At 39.1% G+C, this 17,165-nt stretch overlaps 1 protein-coding gene across 1 annotated transcript in view; it reads left to right on the forward strand.

Moving 5' to 3' along the window:
• The window catches only part of EFCAB5 (EF-hand calcium binding domain 5), a 144,600-nt gene that overhangs the window by 121,265 nt on the left and 6,170 nt on the right, over nucleotides 1-17,165 (forward strand). Inside the window, exons 19-22 of the mRNA XM_063109813.1 lie at nucleotides 1,697-1,800; nucleotides 3,744-3,997; nucleotides 5,182-5,468; nucleotides 5,837-5,933. Of these exons, the coding sequence (XP_062965883.1) occupies nucleotides 1,697-1,800; nucleotides 3,744-3,997; nucleotides 5,182-5,468; nucleotides 5,837-5,933 (742 nt within the window). The remainder of the gene's footprint in view (nucleotides 1-1,696; nucleotides 1,801-3,743; nucleotides 3,998-5,181; nucleotides 5,469-5,836; nucleotides 5,934-17,165) is intronic.

A 17,165-nucleotide genomic window follows, 5' to 3' on the forward strand; every position in this document is an offset into this window, starting at 1 on the left:
CCTACTTTTACTACGCGATGTTTTCTAATATTGTCTATTCTATTTTATTTCACTCTTTTTTTAAAAAAAAAGTGTCAAAAGAGAAAAAAGCAAAAATTAAAGCAAAGGAGATAAATAATGTGTAATGAGAAAGGTGAGAATGAATAGATATTGGAAAGGTAAGGAGAAACAAAACAAAACAAAACAACAAGCCAGTAGCAGAAGAAAGAAAATGGGGGGGGGAGGAAATATAATTGCAGCTTTTTCTCTGAAAGGTTTCCTAGGAAATTTTAAGTAAGAATGCTTCTCTCACTAGTGAATAATTGCTGAGGGACTTGCTGAATTTATAGTTTTTTGGTGCAACTAAAATTAAATGAAAAACTTGCTTGTTTTCAGGCATATTATTATGAACTCCTTATTTTCTATATTATGCTTCTGGCCTGACAGCAGGAGTGGTCAATTTACACAATTTTGGAGGGAAAAACAGGAAAGAAATTGTTTAATTTGGGCTGTAGATTTAAACCTAGAAAGAGTCAAGGTGAGATTTTAAAAAATCTTTTCAGTCTAGTATGTATAACACTGAATAAACCATGAAACAAAGAAGTTCAGAAAAAAGCTGGAAGCCCAATTGCCAATGTGGAATAATCCTAATAGTTTGCCAAGTATAATGTGGAAAACATTTTTTACCCAGAAAGTTTGGTAGAAAGCTTGAGGGCATGGAGTACAGAGGCAAGAGAAAGTTTCTCATTACAAAGCAGTTGCTCATCTTCTAACACCATTCAGCATGCAGCCCCTAGGGATCCTCTCTAATCACGGTTTGCCTTTTACTCCCAGAATTATTTTTTTAAAGGGGTGGGGTATAAAAACCCCTTTTTACCCCTTCTAATTGAATATGTCTTTCCTACAATTCAATGTTTTTTACAGAATATGTTAATAGTGCTTTCTTAATCTCTACCAAAAAATGTTGACCAAGGCTCACTAAACTATTTTTATAACCCACATGTAAGTTATGACCTACAGTTTGAAAACCTCTTAGAAGTGAGCAAGATAAAGAAGCAGCAAAGAGAATGAGGAACGTTTGGTGAGGTAGGAGAGCCAGAAGAGAGCAGTGTCCCAAAAGCTGAGTAATGAAACTGGGGGGGTCCTTCAAAAAGTTCATGGAAAAATAGAATTGAAAGGCAACGTGAATCTTTCCATGAACTTTTTGAAGTACATTTGCATTTCAAGAAGGAAGTTTTTCACTGAATCAAATGCTGCTGAGAGGCAGACAAAAATGAGGACTGGGGATTGAACAATGGATCTGAAAATGAGAGTGTCACTGGAAACCTTCACAAGAACAATTCTGGTGATGTGGTGAGGACAAAGACCTCCCTGGGGAGTATTTTTTATTGTATTTATTTTCTTTGGGCTTTTCTGTGTTTTCCAAATGTTCTATAGTGAACTTTTAACATCAGAAAAACAATATTAAGACGCAGTTTTATCACAATTATAAAAAAATAAGTTTTCGCATTTTAAAAAATCTTATTTTTTTGAAAATTTTCTCTTGTGGAACACCTTGTTGCTTAACAGGGCTGAAAATGGGTAAAATGTTACTGTCCTTAAAGCTAGAGGTCATCTAAACTTTCCTAGTTTTTTGTATTTATCTGTCCCCAAAAGCTTTAATGAGAATAGGAGGTCTAATTACTTCTCTGTAATGAAATCTCTTCCTCTTTTCAAGGATTCAGACTATGTTTTACGCAAAATGATGGTCACAGGGCAGCTGGGTCTAACAGAAATTCATAAAAATCCACCTACTGTCTTCAGGAAGTCATGTATCTTCAGGTATGAGACATGTCTGTTTTGTTTGACTGACAGAACACATCCCCTGGTGGGATAGCAGATTTGAAAGACACAGCTTCTGCCTCTTATTAGTACACACTTTTATTCTGATTAGCTTTTAAAGAAAAATTCCTGTAGAACATTGTCTGCATTGGACATATTAACTCCTTTTTTCCACAAGTCTTTTTTAAGATGGGTTTCATTGGTATTTTGTATTAAAATTACATGTTTTAAAGCATGATAATGGTTTATTTTCTATGGTTTTCTTGTAAACATAAAATTCAACAAAAACCCACTTATTTGAGCTCATCTGTTAATGGTAGCTAGCCTATGAACATGTATTTTTTGTTTAAAGAAGAAGGCAGGGACAAAGGTGGGAGAAGGCAAAGAATGTTGTATTTAATAATTACCCTGTTCTAGATTACTTAGAATGACTCTCACTTGTGCAGTGCAAGGAACACTACTAAACTGTGGACATATGCAAAACAGATCTTAACTGAGAACACACCTATTGCATAAAGGGACTGCTTCTTAGGAGGGTCCATATAGTTGCGTAGACATTAACCCTATCTCAGACTAGCAGGCTAATTTTGACATTTAAGTACATATCTTAATTAAATTTTAGTTTGGCTTCATATCAGAATGTTCATTCAGTCTCAAGTTCTTTTCCATATAGCTATTCCTTGTGCTGGTCAAGGAAGTCCTTGTAACACCTAGACTCATAACCCTGAATTCCTGTGTGTGACAGAGCAGATGCCTTTGGAAGAACTCTCTTGACCAATGGGCTTTATTATTACACCTGGAAAGTTTAGTATGATGCATCATTACCATAGTTATCATAATGACACAAAGTGGTGGCTCATCAGCAGCAAGGGGTGAAAAAAGATATCATATTACCTGTCATTATAGGATTGATATTTTGAATTATAAAGTGCTTTTTGAGGCTATGCAAAGCACCAACATTTTTCAAACACCTTAAAGGTATGACATCTCAATATCAATGGAGATGGAGAAAGGACCAAAGAGATAAAAAGAAATGTGTCTATGCCTCACTAGAGAAAGAAGTAGCCATTACATTTCCATGAAAATCTCAGGTCTCTCACTGAAGCACCTGCTATAGATGCCCTGCCCAGATCCCCAATATGCCTTTTGCAGGCTGCTGCGGGTACTGCTAAAGGCTCACACTGTAACTTTCTCTGCACAAGTGACCTTGAACAATTGAAGCCCCTCACCAGGAGGTACCTAAGAGTTATGTAAACATCCACCACCCTCACTCCCACACATCCAGTGCAGCTTAGAGCCAATGACGACTAGTGCTAGGGTACAAAAACTCCCTTGCCTCAAGGTGGGACAGATTCTTTAACAACAAAATTTCCCTTTCAGAGCTCCCCTTGGGATCAAGCCAAGGCTAGACTTCACCTGAAATTACATTCTTACTTAGCTTCTCCTCCTTTCCTATCCTGCTTCCCTCAGACTCTCACAGGTTTCTCCCAAGAGTACTACCTCAATAAATCCCTTGCATGAGCATCCTTGTCTCCAGTTCTGCTTCTAGGGAACCTGACCTAACATACTCATCATACTTTCTGGAACCAACCAACATGGACTGGATAATAAGTAATAAAAAATGAACACCTTCAGATAAGCTTAAGTATAGTTAAGACAATGAAGCAGAGTATCACAGTGGAGAGTGACTTGGGTGCTCCTACTTCAGACTGGGTGATCAGGGAAGTCTTCTCTGCTGAGGGGATGTTTGGGCAGAGACATGGGTGAGCTGATGGACAGAACCATGTGAAAGCAAGGTTGAGCATTCCAGGAAGATGGAACAGCAACAAGCGCTGGCGTGGTGGGAGTGAAGGAGGCACAAGAGAGTGAGTTAGTACATTTGGGTGGAAGGTTGTGGACAGGCTGATGTTTAATATCGTGTGCTTCTTTGGTTTTGGTTTCAGGGATTTTCTCTTTAAGTGTACAGACAGTGCACAAGTTGTTTTGGCCTCTGCCTGTGGAGAAACCCACATAGTTATTCCACTTCGTGAGAGAACAGGAAAGGCTCTGGGAGTCCTCGATTTTAACATTGGCCGAAGTAGGATGTTGTTGTATCAAGAGTTTAAAGATCTACAGAAAATGATGAAGGTGATCCAAGCTGCCTGCTATGAAATACTGGGTGAACTCTCTGGAGAGACAAAGAAAAAATATATCTTAGGTAATGTGAATGCGGCAACAGTCTGGATTCATGGGTTTAATAGATTTTGGGGGAAATCACAGACAGTACGATGAAGGATGCATTTTCTAAAATGAATTGTTGCAATATACAGATCTTTCTATATGAAAGGGATTCCTTTATGCAGTCTTGGTCTTATGAGTATGGCCTATAATTAAAGCAAAGGGCACGGAATCACATTATTTTGGCTAGAATCATACAGTTTCAGAACTGGAAGGACCATAAAGGAAAGACGAAACTACCATTTATTAAATGCCCCATCATATTTGAATAAGTTATTTCATTTAATCCTTATCATAACCCTATGAGGTGAATGGTGATACCCCATTTTACAGGTGGGGAAAGTGAAGTTCAGAGAAAGTAAACAGCTTGCCCTAAATCACACAGTTAACAAATGGTGAAGGCAGGATTTGAACCCAGGTTTGGGTGCTCTTTCCACTATATTACACATCATTAGCTAATTAGAACATCTCATTTTACAGATAAAAAAGCTAACGCCCACAAAAGTAAAGTGAATTATCTCAAGTCCAATAGCTAGTTACTGGCAGAGCCAAGAATAGACCCCAGTTCTTGTGATTCCACATCTGCTAGGCTACTCTTAGCATGATACCAACTTGGAGAGAGGTGAGGGAAGAAAGAGGCATGGAAACCTTTGGCTACCTAGAATGAAATGAATAGATTTAGAGAAACACTATAGGATTCAGCTGAAAGATTTCTAGCCATTACATAGAGTGGGATAAGAAGAAAGAAGAAAATGCATGTCTTCTGAGTATTTACTACAGTACATTTAAGGCCTGAGCACTTTTATATATAACATCTCATTTAATTCCCACAGCTCATCAGAAAAGCAGGGATTAGCCCCATTTTCACAGAAGAGGAAAAGGATATTCAGAGAGACAATAGAACTAATAAGAGGGAGAATATGTATTCAAACCAAGGTCTAACTCTAAAACCCAAGTTTTTGCCTTTTCTCAAAACCTCTTCCTATGAGGGTGTAATTCCACTTCTTTCGATTGCATGGCTAGAGAAACTAAGATTGTTTAAAACCGTAGGATATGGTTTTCTATTTTCTGAAAAAAAAAGTTTACTATAATATGCTAAGACTCCTATGAAAAAGTAATGTGTGTGACTGAACAGCAATGTGAGATGTCATTCTGTTATTCCAGAGATTGAAAATGTAGGGGAAGTCCAGCGGGCAGGAATTGTCTTCTTCCGAATCATGCTGCAGGAGCTGCAGGAAAGCCTCCAGCTATTCAATTCCATGGACTTTGTGTCACTGTTGCTCTATGATCATAAGCCTCTCACAGAGCCAAATTATCCTCAAGACAGCATATCCCTGGAGTTGGAAGCCAACATAAAACTAGTGCAGGACATCTTGAGAGGCGTTATATTGTTCTTTCATCCAGAGCTGGAATTTTCAGGAGACTTTAAAAATTGGGATAAGTGTAAATTTGTAAGTTTTTAAAAATGCACTCTTTTTATTGAAGAATAATCTATACAGATTTGGGTATACAAATCGTAATTACACAAATCATAAGTATAAAAATATGAGAATTTTCACACAATGAACACACCTGTGTAACCAGCACCTAGATCAAGAGTCAGAACAGTAGTAGCATCCCCAAAGCCTTCCTTTGTACCCTTTCCCATCACCCCTTCATCCCCTCCCCACATTTGCCCCCACGATCTTGACTCCTAACACCATACACTGGTTTTGCCTGTTTTAAATTTATGTAGATGGAATTCTATAAACTGGTGAACTGGCACTGTATTTCCACCTGCTGGTGATCCCATAATTTTTCTTTCGTTCTTTGTTCACAGCATATTAACAGATATTTAGTCAAGAGTATTTGTGCCTTTGATCCAACTGCTAGCCATGTGGTGGTGAATTTACAGCTCATTGATGAATGTATCAGAGGTAAATTTTCACCTAATTATAGCTTAAATCCATACCAACAGCAATAAAACACAATTGCAATTAGGAGATTTTTATTAGAATAAAGCAAGTGGCTCATAAATTCCATTTTTAGGAGAAAACAGTTATGATTACAAGTCTTCTAAAGGGAGGGACCCTATCTATAATCTATTGCATTCCCCACAGTCACTGTCTATGCCATGCCACACACTTGAGAGTTCAAAAGCACATCTGTCTCCCACCTATTGACTACATGTGTATTATTCATTTTTTATAAAAGCAAATAGCTGCTGCAGTGAGGACAGGGACATTAAACAAAAAGGCTATTATTATCTTTAGCTTCAATAAAGAACCAAAGAAAATAATAGCTTACTAGCCTATTAATCTATAGACTAGTAACATAGACTTTCCGGAGAAGGAGAATCTGCAGGAATGGAGAACAGTGGTGCTCTCAGGTTGGAGAAGTTGTTGAGCTCTTTGCCCACAGATAACAGGCCACATGTAGGAGTAAACATACAAATACAAGCACATATTCCTCCACTGGTGTGTATTACCCCACCAGAGGACTAAGGCCATGTATGTGAGTGGATCAGTAAGGAATATACTTAAAGTTTGTTGCTTCTTTGTTACTTATGAAAAACTAACCATTAACAAGGGAAATGGCTCTGTAGAAATTGCTGCCTAAATCTGTCCCCCTCCTCCTTCTCCCTTTCTCCTACTCTCTGTGGAGACTCCAGTCCAAGTCAGAAGGGTTTCTGGATTTCTGTGATGCATATACTAGACTGAGAGGCTCAGAACCAGAGACTCCTGGGATAAGTGGAAGGAAAAGGCAACCCAGGGGAAGGTGTATGTATAGCCACACTCCTCAAGGTGTCTGTAGCAGTGGAGGTATGGAGTACTGGGGTGGTGGAGCAGTGAGCCAGGGTGGATGGATAAAAGAGAGGTCATCCGGCCTCAGAAAGTGAGATGCTCCCAGAAATTTGGGAGTGCTACAGAGCAGGAGAAAACAAGAGATTGTGTGAAAGTTAACGTGGACCATTAGTGACATGAGTCAAGTTTAGAATTCTTATTTGGAATGGGGCTTCCACAGTAGCCTCATGGCTCTGGCCTCATTCACGGGAGCCTCTGGTTCACAGGTGTTATATGCATAACTTTTTCTAAGGTGCTATTCAAGGAAACAACAATGGCAACAATAAAAATGGATACTTGTTCATTATATACTTTTATATACTCATTCTATACTTAGTCACTGTTCCATGAAGACTTAAAAATCCAAAAGAAATGTTTTATGTCAGTGCCTCTGGCTCACCCAATCCCCAGACTCAGCCCCACCTAGCTGCTGCTCTTCCTTTTGGAGTGGAGTTAGTCCCTGCCATGAGCCCCAGCACCCCTCCTCTGTGTAATTCGAATTAACATTCTCCCTGAGTCCCTACTCCACTTTTGTTCCCACCCAATCTGCCAGCTCCTTGACCTAGAGCCAGACCCTGCTGCCAGGTTCTTTTGTGTCCTCTCAGAGTGATGTTCCCCTGTTCCCTGTCATGGGCGAGGACTCAGGCACCCACCAGCACGCAACCCAGTCCCTGTCAGATAGGAGCTGGGGATAAAGATCAGGCCCCTCCACTCCACACCTTGCAAGAATGTACAAGAGTTGGCTTCAGCACTTCACAGCTCATCCCCAGCCACAGAAGTTGCCAAAGGCATCTTCTATATCATCGTACCAATGCCTCAAGGGAATCGCTTTGGGCTACACCTCCAATTTGCTTCTAGGAACTTCCTCCTGTTGTGCTATATAACTCCTTTGTTTCAGAACACATGGAAATTTTAATTTCTGTGTTTGCTCCCACTTTGAACTATCCTAGCTGATTCCTGAGCAGCCTTGACCACCAATGCTTCCCAACAGTGCCCTCAGGTGGCAGGAATTCTAACTGCAGTTAACAGAGCAGGACTCAGCCAGAAACCAATCCCTTTCAGCTCGCCTATCGCCACACAAGACTTTAGTGTTTTCACAGTCTCTGCAGCAATCAAGAAAGTACATAGGCCACACAGATAGATACCAACCCTTTCTCCTTCAGATGCAATTATATCAGGAAATACTAAGCTCGGGGAAGGGAGAGGATCTCTCTGGGACACCTTTCTATATGCGCCAGAAGGAGAGAAGTCTTCCAGCAGGGCAATCTGTTGTTCAAAGTTTACCAGGCTTTCTAGCAGCTTTAAGTAAGGCCCTTACTCAATAACCCCACTCAGCATGAAATGCCACTAATAATAATAATAATAATGTAGGCTCTGCCAGGGACGGGGAGGTACCACTAGACTATATAGCATAGCTACTAACCCACCAAGCCCTCGAAACTAATGATTTTACCAAGAGTATAGAATTAGGGCTGGTGAAGTGCACATACTTTCTTAGGGATTCTGCTGTCAACTGTCACCCCACTTTATTCTGGTTTGAGAAAGGAGTATTTGATATTCTGGTGGAACTCCAGGCAGCTGTGTCCTGCCTTTAGATTGAGATAGTCATCTATGATGGAGCATTGGTCAGCTTTGTTCAGAGGGCTTGGCTTCCCAATACTGTGCCACTGCATGTGAATGTTGCAAACTTACTTCCCTGTGGGGGACCCTGTGACTCCAGTGACCACTCCCAGACAGCTGTGCACACCTGATCTTTCTGTAGGGGATCCTATACCTGTCCCATGTCTCCCTCCTAGGAGATTAGGACAGTTGTTGCCTGCCAGGAAAAGTTCTCAGACCTAGAGGCAAGAACTATCCACCATTGCAAGTATAACTAGAATTATTTTGATATCTAGAACCTGTGTTTCTGACAAGTGGCCATATCTCCTCTCCAAGCTTATATAGCAAAGTTTACAACTCCACAGACACTGGTCTTGGCAGGAGTGTCCCAGCCCCTCCACTTCTCCTACAGGAGTCCTAGGACTTCTCCTCTGCCAAAGCAGACAGAGCCTCACTCTCACTGTCTAAAGAAATCCAGCAGTTTCCTCAATAAAACACCACCATGGTCCTCCAAGGATGACAATAGAGGGAGATGCCTTGCCATCAGGGTGAAGGACGACTGGACTCACAGCCCTGATTACCTCTCATCCTGAAGATTCACCTTCCGCAGGAGATCTTTCCTTAATTGCCATTGCCACCACCATGGCGGCTCTAGTGGGTACTGCTCTCCATCCCCCTCCATTAGAAACGTGGGGCACAACTCTTTTTTTCATTACCTACTACATAACCTTTTATAAGATTCTACCAGCCATCCAGAAATAACAAATTGGAGTACAGCACAGAACTGAATCTGCAATTCTGAGAATGTGCCTAGTTATTTTAAATGGGTCAGAGTGGAACGAAAGAAGATACCAAGAACATTGTTCTGTCCTATTTTAATGTGGACCCTCTGTATACTAATATTAGCTTGGATTCGGTTACAGTTCTCCACCGTCTTTTTGGACCTAGTAGTCTTGGGTAGTGGTCCTTTTTGGGAATTGTTGGCCCCTACTTGTAGGAAAAGATCTGCCATTGCAGCTAGACCTGGGTTTAACAGAGAGCCCAGAGTGTACCATTTAAGAGTTGTTCAGGGATTTCAGGCTATGGAGGAGGAAATATCATTTCAGCTCTAGAATAGAGTTCTTTTTTCCTGGCAAGAACTTCTTAAAGTTCCCTTTTAGTTATGATATTAAACAAGTAGTACTCACTCACATACTGTCTACAAGAGTAAAACAGGCTATTTGGGGTTTGGTAAAGACCCAGGGTCTGGATGCCTGACTCATTTCCCATGCATGCAGACCCCTTCCATTTTCAGTTCCAAGTTATTCAAAGGGGGAAGAAAAAAAATCAAGTCAGCAATTCTCTTTTGTTCCTTACCACTTCTTTCAATTTTAAATTTTGAAGTTTTCCAACAGTAGTTATTGAATTAAGAGAAACAACTAAAAATGGTTGCTGCTTTGGCATCTGATTAAAGACTTAAAAATCAGTTTAGTGAGAACATTTTTCTGTTTAACTAACATTCATATTTCTTTTCATTTTAGTGCACATTAAAATAAGCTTTTATCCAAAAAAGATTTTTTAAATTATATATTTTTGTTAAAGTACTTTAAAAAGTCAAATAGACCTAAAAACATGGACTGCCTCTTCAGTAAATGGTGCTGGGAAAATTGGATATTCATATGTAGGAGAATGAAACTAGACCCGTACCTCTCATCATATACCAAAATCAACTCAATATGGATTAAAGAATTAAATATACATCCGGAAACAATAAAACTCCTTAAAGAAAACATAGGGTAAACACTCCAGAAAGTAGGATTGGGTACGACTTTATGCATATGACGCCAAAAGCACAGGCAACCAAAGGAAAAATAAACAAATGGGATTATATCAAACTAAAAAGCTTCTGCACAGCAAAAGAAACAATCAACAGAGCAAAAAGACAAACAACAGAGTAGGAGAAAATATTTGCAAAGTATACATCTGAAAAGGAATTAATAACCAGAATATACAAGGAACTCAGACAACTTAACAGCAAAAAAAGAAGTAACACTTTTGGTGATGGGGAGCATTAATCAGCTACAATGTATATCGACAAAATAAAATTTAAAAAAAAAAAAAAAAAAAAAATATACAGACTGATCCACCAGAGCTCAGAGAGAAGGTTGTATACTAACATATATTAAATATAATCCATGTGATAATCACTCTGATGATCTCATCTAACTATTTAAATATCTTGAGGTGTGTGTTATAATAAAAAAAAAAAAAAAAAAAAAAAAAAAAAAAGAAGTAACACAATTAAAAAATGGGCAAAGGAGCTGAATAGGCATTTCTCAAAGGAAGATATACGAATGGCCAATGGACACATGAAAAAATGCTCAACATCACTCAGCATTCGGGAAATGCAAATCAAAACCACTTTGAGATACCATCTCACTCCAGTTAGGATGGCTAATATCAAAAAGACAGAATGACAAATGCTGGAGAGGTTGCAGAGAAAAAGGAACTCTCATACACTGTTGGTGGGGCTGCAAGATGGTGCAGCTTCTATGGAAAATGGTATGGAGGTCCCTCAAACAATTGCAGATAGATCTACCATGTGACCCAGCTATTCCACTGCTGGGTATATACCCAGAGGAATGGAAATCATCATGTCAAAGGGATACCTGTACTCCAATGTTTTTTGCAGCACTATTTACAATAGCCAAGAGTTGGAACCAGCCTAACTGCCCATCATTGGATGAGTGGATACGGAAAATGTGGTATATCTACACAAGGGAATACTACTCTGCTATTTAAAAAATGAAATAGTACCATTTGCAGCAACATGGATGGACTTAGAGAAAATTATATTAAGTGAAATAAGCCAGGCACAGAAAGAGAGATACTGCATGTTCTCACTTATTTGTGGGAGCTAGTAAAAATAAATAAGTAAATATACAAACAAATGGGAATTGGGAGGGAAAGAAGACACAACAATTACAGCAATTCCTTGATCTTGTTAAGACAAGTGAACAGATATGATGTTGATGGTGGGGGTGGTGGAGAGCAAAGGAGGAAAAGGAGGAATGGGTAAAGGGACACAAAAATCAACTATAACTGATAAATTAAAATAATAATAATAAAAAAGAACTAAAAACATGGAAAGAGTCACTAGCCCATCCTTCTCTCTCTTCTCATTCTCCCCAGTTCCTCTCACCAGAGGCAACCATTTTTAACTCTTTTACTGTTTCTTTCAGCGTTTGCACATCCCTGTATTTCTAATATTATGCACATATTGCTATCTTTTAATTCATCAATTTTAAATCTTATCAATCGATTTCCTCTTGTTATGGATGAAGATTTAGTTCTGTTCACCACCATTCTCTTACCCCATCCTCCTAAAGTAGTCATATTATAATTTAGGGTTAAATCAAAATGCAACATTCATATGGTTTTGCCAATGCAAATATATATTCGCAGCTGAGCACTGTAGCATATTTTGATTCTTCATTTTCTACTTTTTGTTTTTCCTGAGGTAAATAATTGCCTTTTATTTTAAAATTTTTTAGTTTTCTTTGTACGTCTTGAAAATTCCTACCCCGTTTGTCTCTCCGTATAATTTCACATGAGGACAATTCTATCAGGTAGTTTTTTAGTTTCAATTTATTTTTTTCCCAAAGCTATACTTTCTAGAAATCTTAATTCTTTTTCTATCTGAAGTCTTCCCTCTGCTACCCAGCTGCCTTCCTGAGATTGATTTCACCACGATCATAGGAATTTACTTTGCCATTCTCTTGGTGCATTCCTGTTTCGAGGTAGCATATCTCCAGTAGTTTTTTTTTTTTTTTTGTCTTTTTCGTGCCCAGCACTCAGCCAGTGAGTGCACCGGCCATTCCCATGTAGGATCCGAACCCGCAGCAGGAGCGTTGCCGCGCTCCCAGCGCCGAGTGCGCCACGGGCTTGGCCCTCCAGTAGTTTTCTGAAAAAGTGCATGAATGGTAAATTTTTTGAGAACTGTCATGTCTGAAAATGTTTTTTTCAATCCTTATATTTGATTTGTACTTTGCCAGGGAATATAATTTTGAAGACATCGCTCCATTGTTTGGGGTTTTTTTTTTTGAAATTGAGATATAATTCATATACCATAAATCTCACCTTTTTAAAGTGTACAATTCAGTGGTTTTGAATATATACCCCATGTTGTGCAATTGTCACCACTATCTAATTTTAGAACATTTTCATCACCCAAAAAGAAACCCCGTACCTATTAGTGGTCACTCCCCCTCTCCCCTACTCCTGTCCCCTGGAAACCACTAACCTACTATCTGTCTCTATGAATTTTGCCTATTCTGGACATTTTATATATATGGAATCATACAATAGGTGGCCTTTTGTGTCTGGCTTCTTTCACTTATCATAATATTTTCACGCTTGTATCAATACTTCATTCCTTTCTTATGACTGAATAGTATTCTATTACATGGATATATCACATTGTTTATCCATTAATCAGTTGATGGACCTGGGAGTTGTTTCCACTTTTTGACTATTGCGATTATGCTGCTATGAATATGTGTTTACAGGTTTTTGTATGAACACGTTTTCACTTTTTTTGGATATATGCCTTAGGAGTGGAATGGCTGGGTCCATATGGTAACTCAATATTTAACTTTTTGTAGAAATGGTTCCATTGTCGTCTAACTTCCAAGACTGCTACTGAGAAGTCTGAAGTCTTTCTAATTTCTGATTCTGGGCATGTGTCCTCTCTGTTTTGGTTTTGTGACCTTTTTGTTTTGTGTTCGTGTCTGTTTTTCTCCAGAAGTTGTAGAGTCATCCCTTTATCCCCAAGGTTGTGAAATTTTGTAATGATACGCCTTGATATGGGTGTACTTTCATCCATTGATCTGGGTATTGTGAAATTCAGGTCCTTAAGTCCTGGCTGGCATGGCATCAACGCTGCTGCTTATGGGTGTGCAGTTTACGCACTGCACAAAGGTGCCCTGCTGAGGAGGTAGGTAGGGGCTGAAATCTAACCCAGATTCCATTCACTGAACTGTGTGCCTTAGCTTGAAGCTACATGTGCTCGAAGGAGGGACATCTTTTTCCTCACACATCTTTTTCTGCTCACCAAGCTGTGTGACTATAGAGTGCATTCACCCATTTACACAAAGGTGACCTATAGGCTGGGAGTGGCCCTGTCCTGTCTTCTGTATATCCTCTTTGGAACTCCTGTTATTCAGACCTTGAAACTCCCAGACTCATTCTTCAAAATCTCTCTTAGTTTCCATCTTTTTGTCTTTTTGCTTCACTTTCTGAGAAATTCTCTTAAACTTATCTTCTAATTCTATTAATTTTTTTGTTTTTGTATGTTTTAATTTCTAAAGGCTCTTGTTATTGTTCTCTAAATATCTGCTTTCTACAATATCTTGATCATGTTTTATTTTACCTCTCTGAGGGCATTAATGGTAATTATTTTTTGGCATTTCCTTGTCCCTATTGTTTCTCTTCTTTCTTTCTGTTTTAGTGTTTTAGGCTCTGTGTCTCATGTTAGAAGTTTTCCTCAGATGTCTGGTAATCTATGGTTGTTTATATTTAAGAGTGGGGGGACTAAAAATAAACTGAAACCTCTGAGGGTGTTTGGGAGGCTTAATTGAGCTTCACTGTGGGATGATCCAGTGGCCCTTGTTGGGGGAACCTCTGACATCAGTATCTCTAGGTCCTTATCTTGGACTGTCAGGTTCCTCAGAGAAGACTCTTCCAGTATCCTGCCAGGAGAGAAAATAATGTGTCTGCCAGAGTTCTGGGAGCTTAGTAGGGGGAGCCTGCAAAGGTTTCAATATTCAGTACACATACACTCTTGCTGTTTTCACTGTGGTATTCTCCCTCTCCAGTGTGTCTGGTGTTCCCCAGTCTGGAGACTTTCCATGTTACCCTCCCCAAGGAATAAGTTCCTAGTGTTGGGGAGAAAAACTTGCCCAAAGGTGTGATATGTGGGAGATTTTCTAGGGATCTATTTCCTAAACAGTTTCAACAAACCCTCCTAAGCCTTTTGAGAATTCTGAGATATACTGTAGGTTGGCTCTAAGCTTTCTCCACTCCTGATTTAGAATTCTGCTTTTCTCCTGTTTGCTATCAATGACCACTTCTTCATCTACTTTTTACTTCCAAAATTTTGTTACTTCATTCTTCCACTCAAAATTTTTCTGAGTGCCAACCATGTGATCATGTGCCAGGCCCTATTCTAGGCTCTTGGGATACAGTAATATCCCAAGATCCCTATCCTCAAGAAGCTTACATTCTAAAGGGGAGAGCAGATAATAGAAAATAAATGTAATAAATAAATAAATTATATACTATGGTAGAAAAGAAGTGCTATTTAAAGAACATAAAAGCAGGGTAAAGCAGTGGAGTGTACTGGTAGGATATGGGAGAAGGCATGCGTTGCAAGTTTAAAGAGAGTAGTCAGGTAAACTTTATTGAGTAGGTAAGATTTAAGCAAAGACTTTAAAGAGGTGAGGGAATAGCCATATAGATATCTGTGGAAAGAGTAATCCAGGCAAAGAAAGCAGCCAATGCAAAAGCCCTAAGGCAGTGATGTGGATTGAATTGTGTCCCCCAAGTTTTATGTATTAGATACTTGATCCCCACGATGACTGTTAAGGGTGGAAAATTCTATTGTGGTAATTGAAAGGTGGGGCCTTGAAGAGGTCATTAGATTCTGAGGACTATATCCTAATGAATGGACTAGTAACGGTAGTTATGGGTGTGGTTCTGAAGGCTTTAAAAGGATAGCACATGAGAGTCTTTCTCTCTCTCTCTCTGCTCCATCGTTTCTGCCATGTGAGGTCCTTGGGTCACTGTTGCCACCACCAAGGCCTTCACCAGATGTGTTCCCTGGACTTTGGACTTCTCAGCCTCAAAAACTGTATCAATAAATTTTGTTTTCTTACAAATCAACGAGTTCCAGGTATTTTGTTATAAGCAACAGAAATGGACTAATACAGGCAGGAGTAACCAATGCATTCAAATAGCAGCAAGGAAGTTACTGTATCTGTAGCAGAGTGAGAGAGGAGGAGGTAAGTAGAGGATAAGGTCAGTAGATAATAGGAGACTGAATCAATTAGGTACTCAAAGACTGTCATAATGTTTTGACTTTTACTCTAAGGGAGATATAGAGCCATTGCAGGATTTTAAGCAGAGGAGTGACATTAACTGACATGTTTTAAGAGGATCACTCTGCCTCTGTGATGTGAAGACACTTTGGGGGTCAAGAGGAGTTGCAGAGAGATCAACCAGAGGAGCCGCTGTAGGAATCCAGATTCAAGATGTGGGTGGTACCAGTGGAGATGGTGAAAAGTGGTCATATTACATATATATATATATGTATCATATTACATATATGTATCATATTATGTATACATATATGTATACATATGTAATATGTATACATATATGTATCATATTACATATATATATGTATATATATATCAAATATATATATATAATTTGAAAGGTAGAACTAAAATATATCTTGACAATTTGGGTATAGAATGAGAAAGAAATAGAGGAGCTAAGGTTGACTTCATTGTTTGGAAGGATGGAGTTGCCATTAACTGAGATGGAGAACACCATAGGTAGACCAGGTTTGGGTGTGGGGGAGATGAAGTGTTCAGATTTTGACATGCTGAGTTTGAGATAACTATTAGATATTCAAGCACAGATGTAGATAGGTAGAAAAGTAAATAAATCTGGAGTTTTGGAGAAAGGTCTAGGCTGGAGATGTAAATTTGGGATTCGTTGGTCAATAGATGATTTTCAAAAGGAGGACAGGAGACTGAGTAGAGACAATTCATAAAATGTTTTACCACAAAGGGGAGCAAAGGAATGGTGCAGTAACGGGCAGGGGGTGGGTATAAAAGGTAAAAGAAATTCTTTTTGCTTCTAAGATGGTAACCATAACAGCAGGTTTGATTCTGATAGAAATAATGCTGTAGAAAGCAAGAAGTTGACAATGTTGGAGATAGAGAAGAATTCCCGAAACAATGTCCTCAAGTAAGTGAGAGAGGATAGGATCTCGGTAACCATATAGCCTATTTACATTGAGACAGTCACAGTTTTTGCTTGTCCTGGTGACCTTGTCTGATCAGTGTCCTCTTTCCCTTGCAAGTGTTCCAGTTTGGACAATGAGTTATATGACTACCCTGGATCTAGTGCATCAATGGAGGAATTGGCTTAAGATGGCAGGAGGATGTAGTATGTGGGTACAGATGAGAGCAAGTGGGTAGATGTGTCAGTGGGGTCTGTGGAAGTTGTATTCTGATGGCTTCAATTTTTACAGTGAAGTTGGAAGCAGGGTCATCAGCTGGAGTGATGATGAGAGAGGAGATTGTTGGGGCTTTGAGGAGACAGAGGTACTTAAGGAGCATAATATTGGTGTTTCTCCTTTCCTAATCTCCCCATCCTTGTGATTTATATCTTCTTGTTTAATTTCTTTACATTCATCTTAGTAGGATTTTAGGAGGGAGCAAAAGTGAATGCATGTTCATCATCTAGAAAAGGATTATCTATTCCATATCTTTCATATTTTAACTGGATGGTCTCCAGTGTAGAGTGCTAGTACCCCAGAAGGTTTAAAAGACTATCCTTTGGGATATAAGAAAAATGCCACAGGACTTTTATTCTAATGGTTTTATCTCATCATTGTCTAATTTCTATTTTTGTTTGAAAGTGTTTTAAAATCATTTATAAGAGCTGACCAGTTAG

The sequence above is a fragment of the Cynocephalus volans genome, chromosome 10 (assembly GCF_027409185.1).
Source record: "Cynocephalus volans isolate mCynVol1 chromosome 10, mCynVol1.pri, whole genome shotgun sequence".
Lineage (NCBI taxonomy): Eukaryota > Metazoa > Chordata > Mammalia > Dermoptera > Cynocephalidae > Cynocephalus > Cynocephalus volans.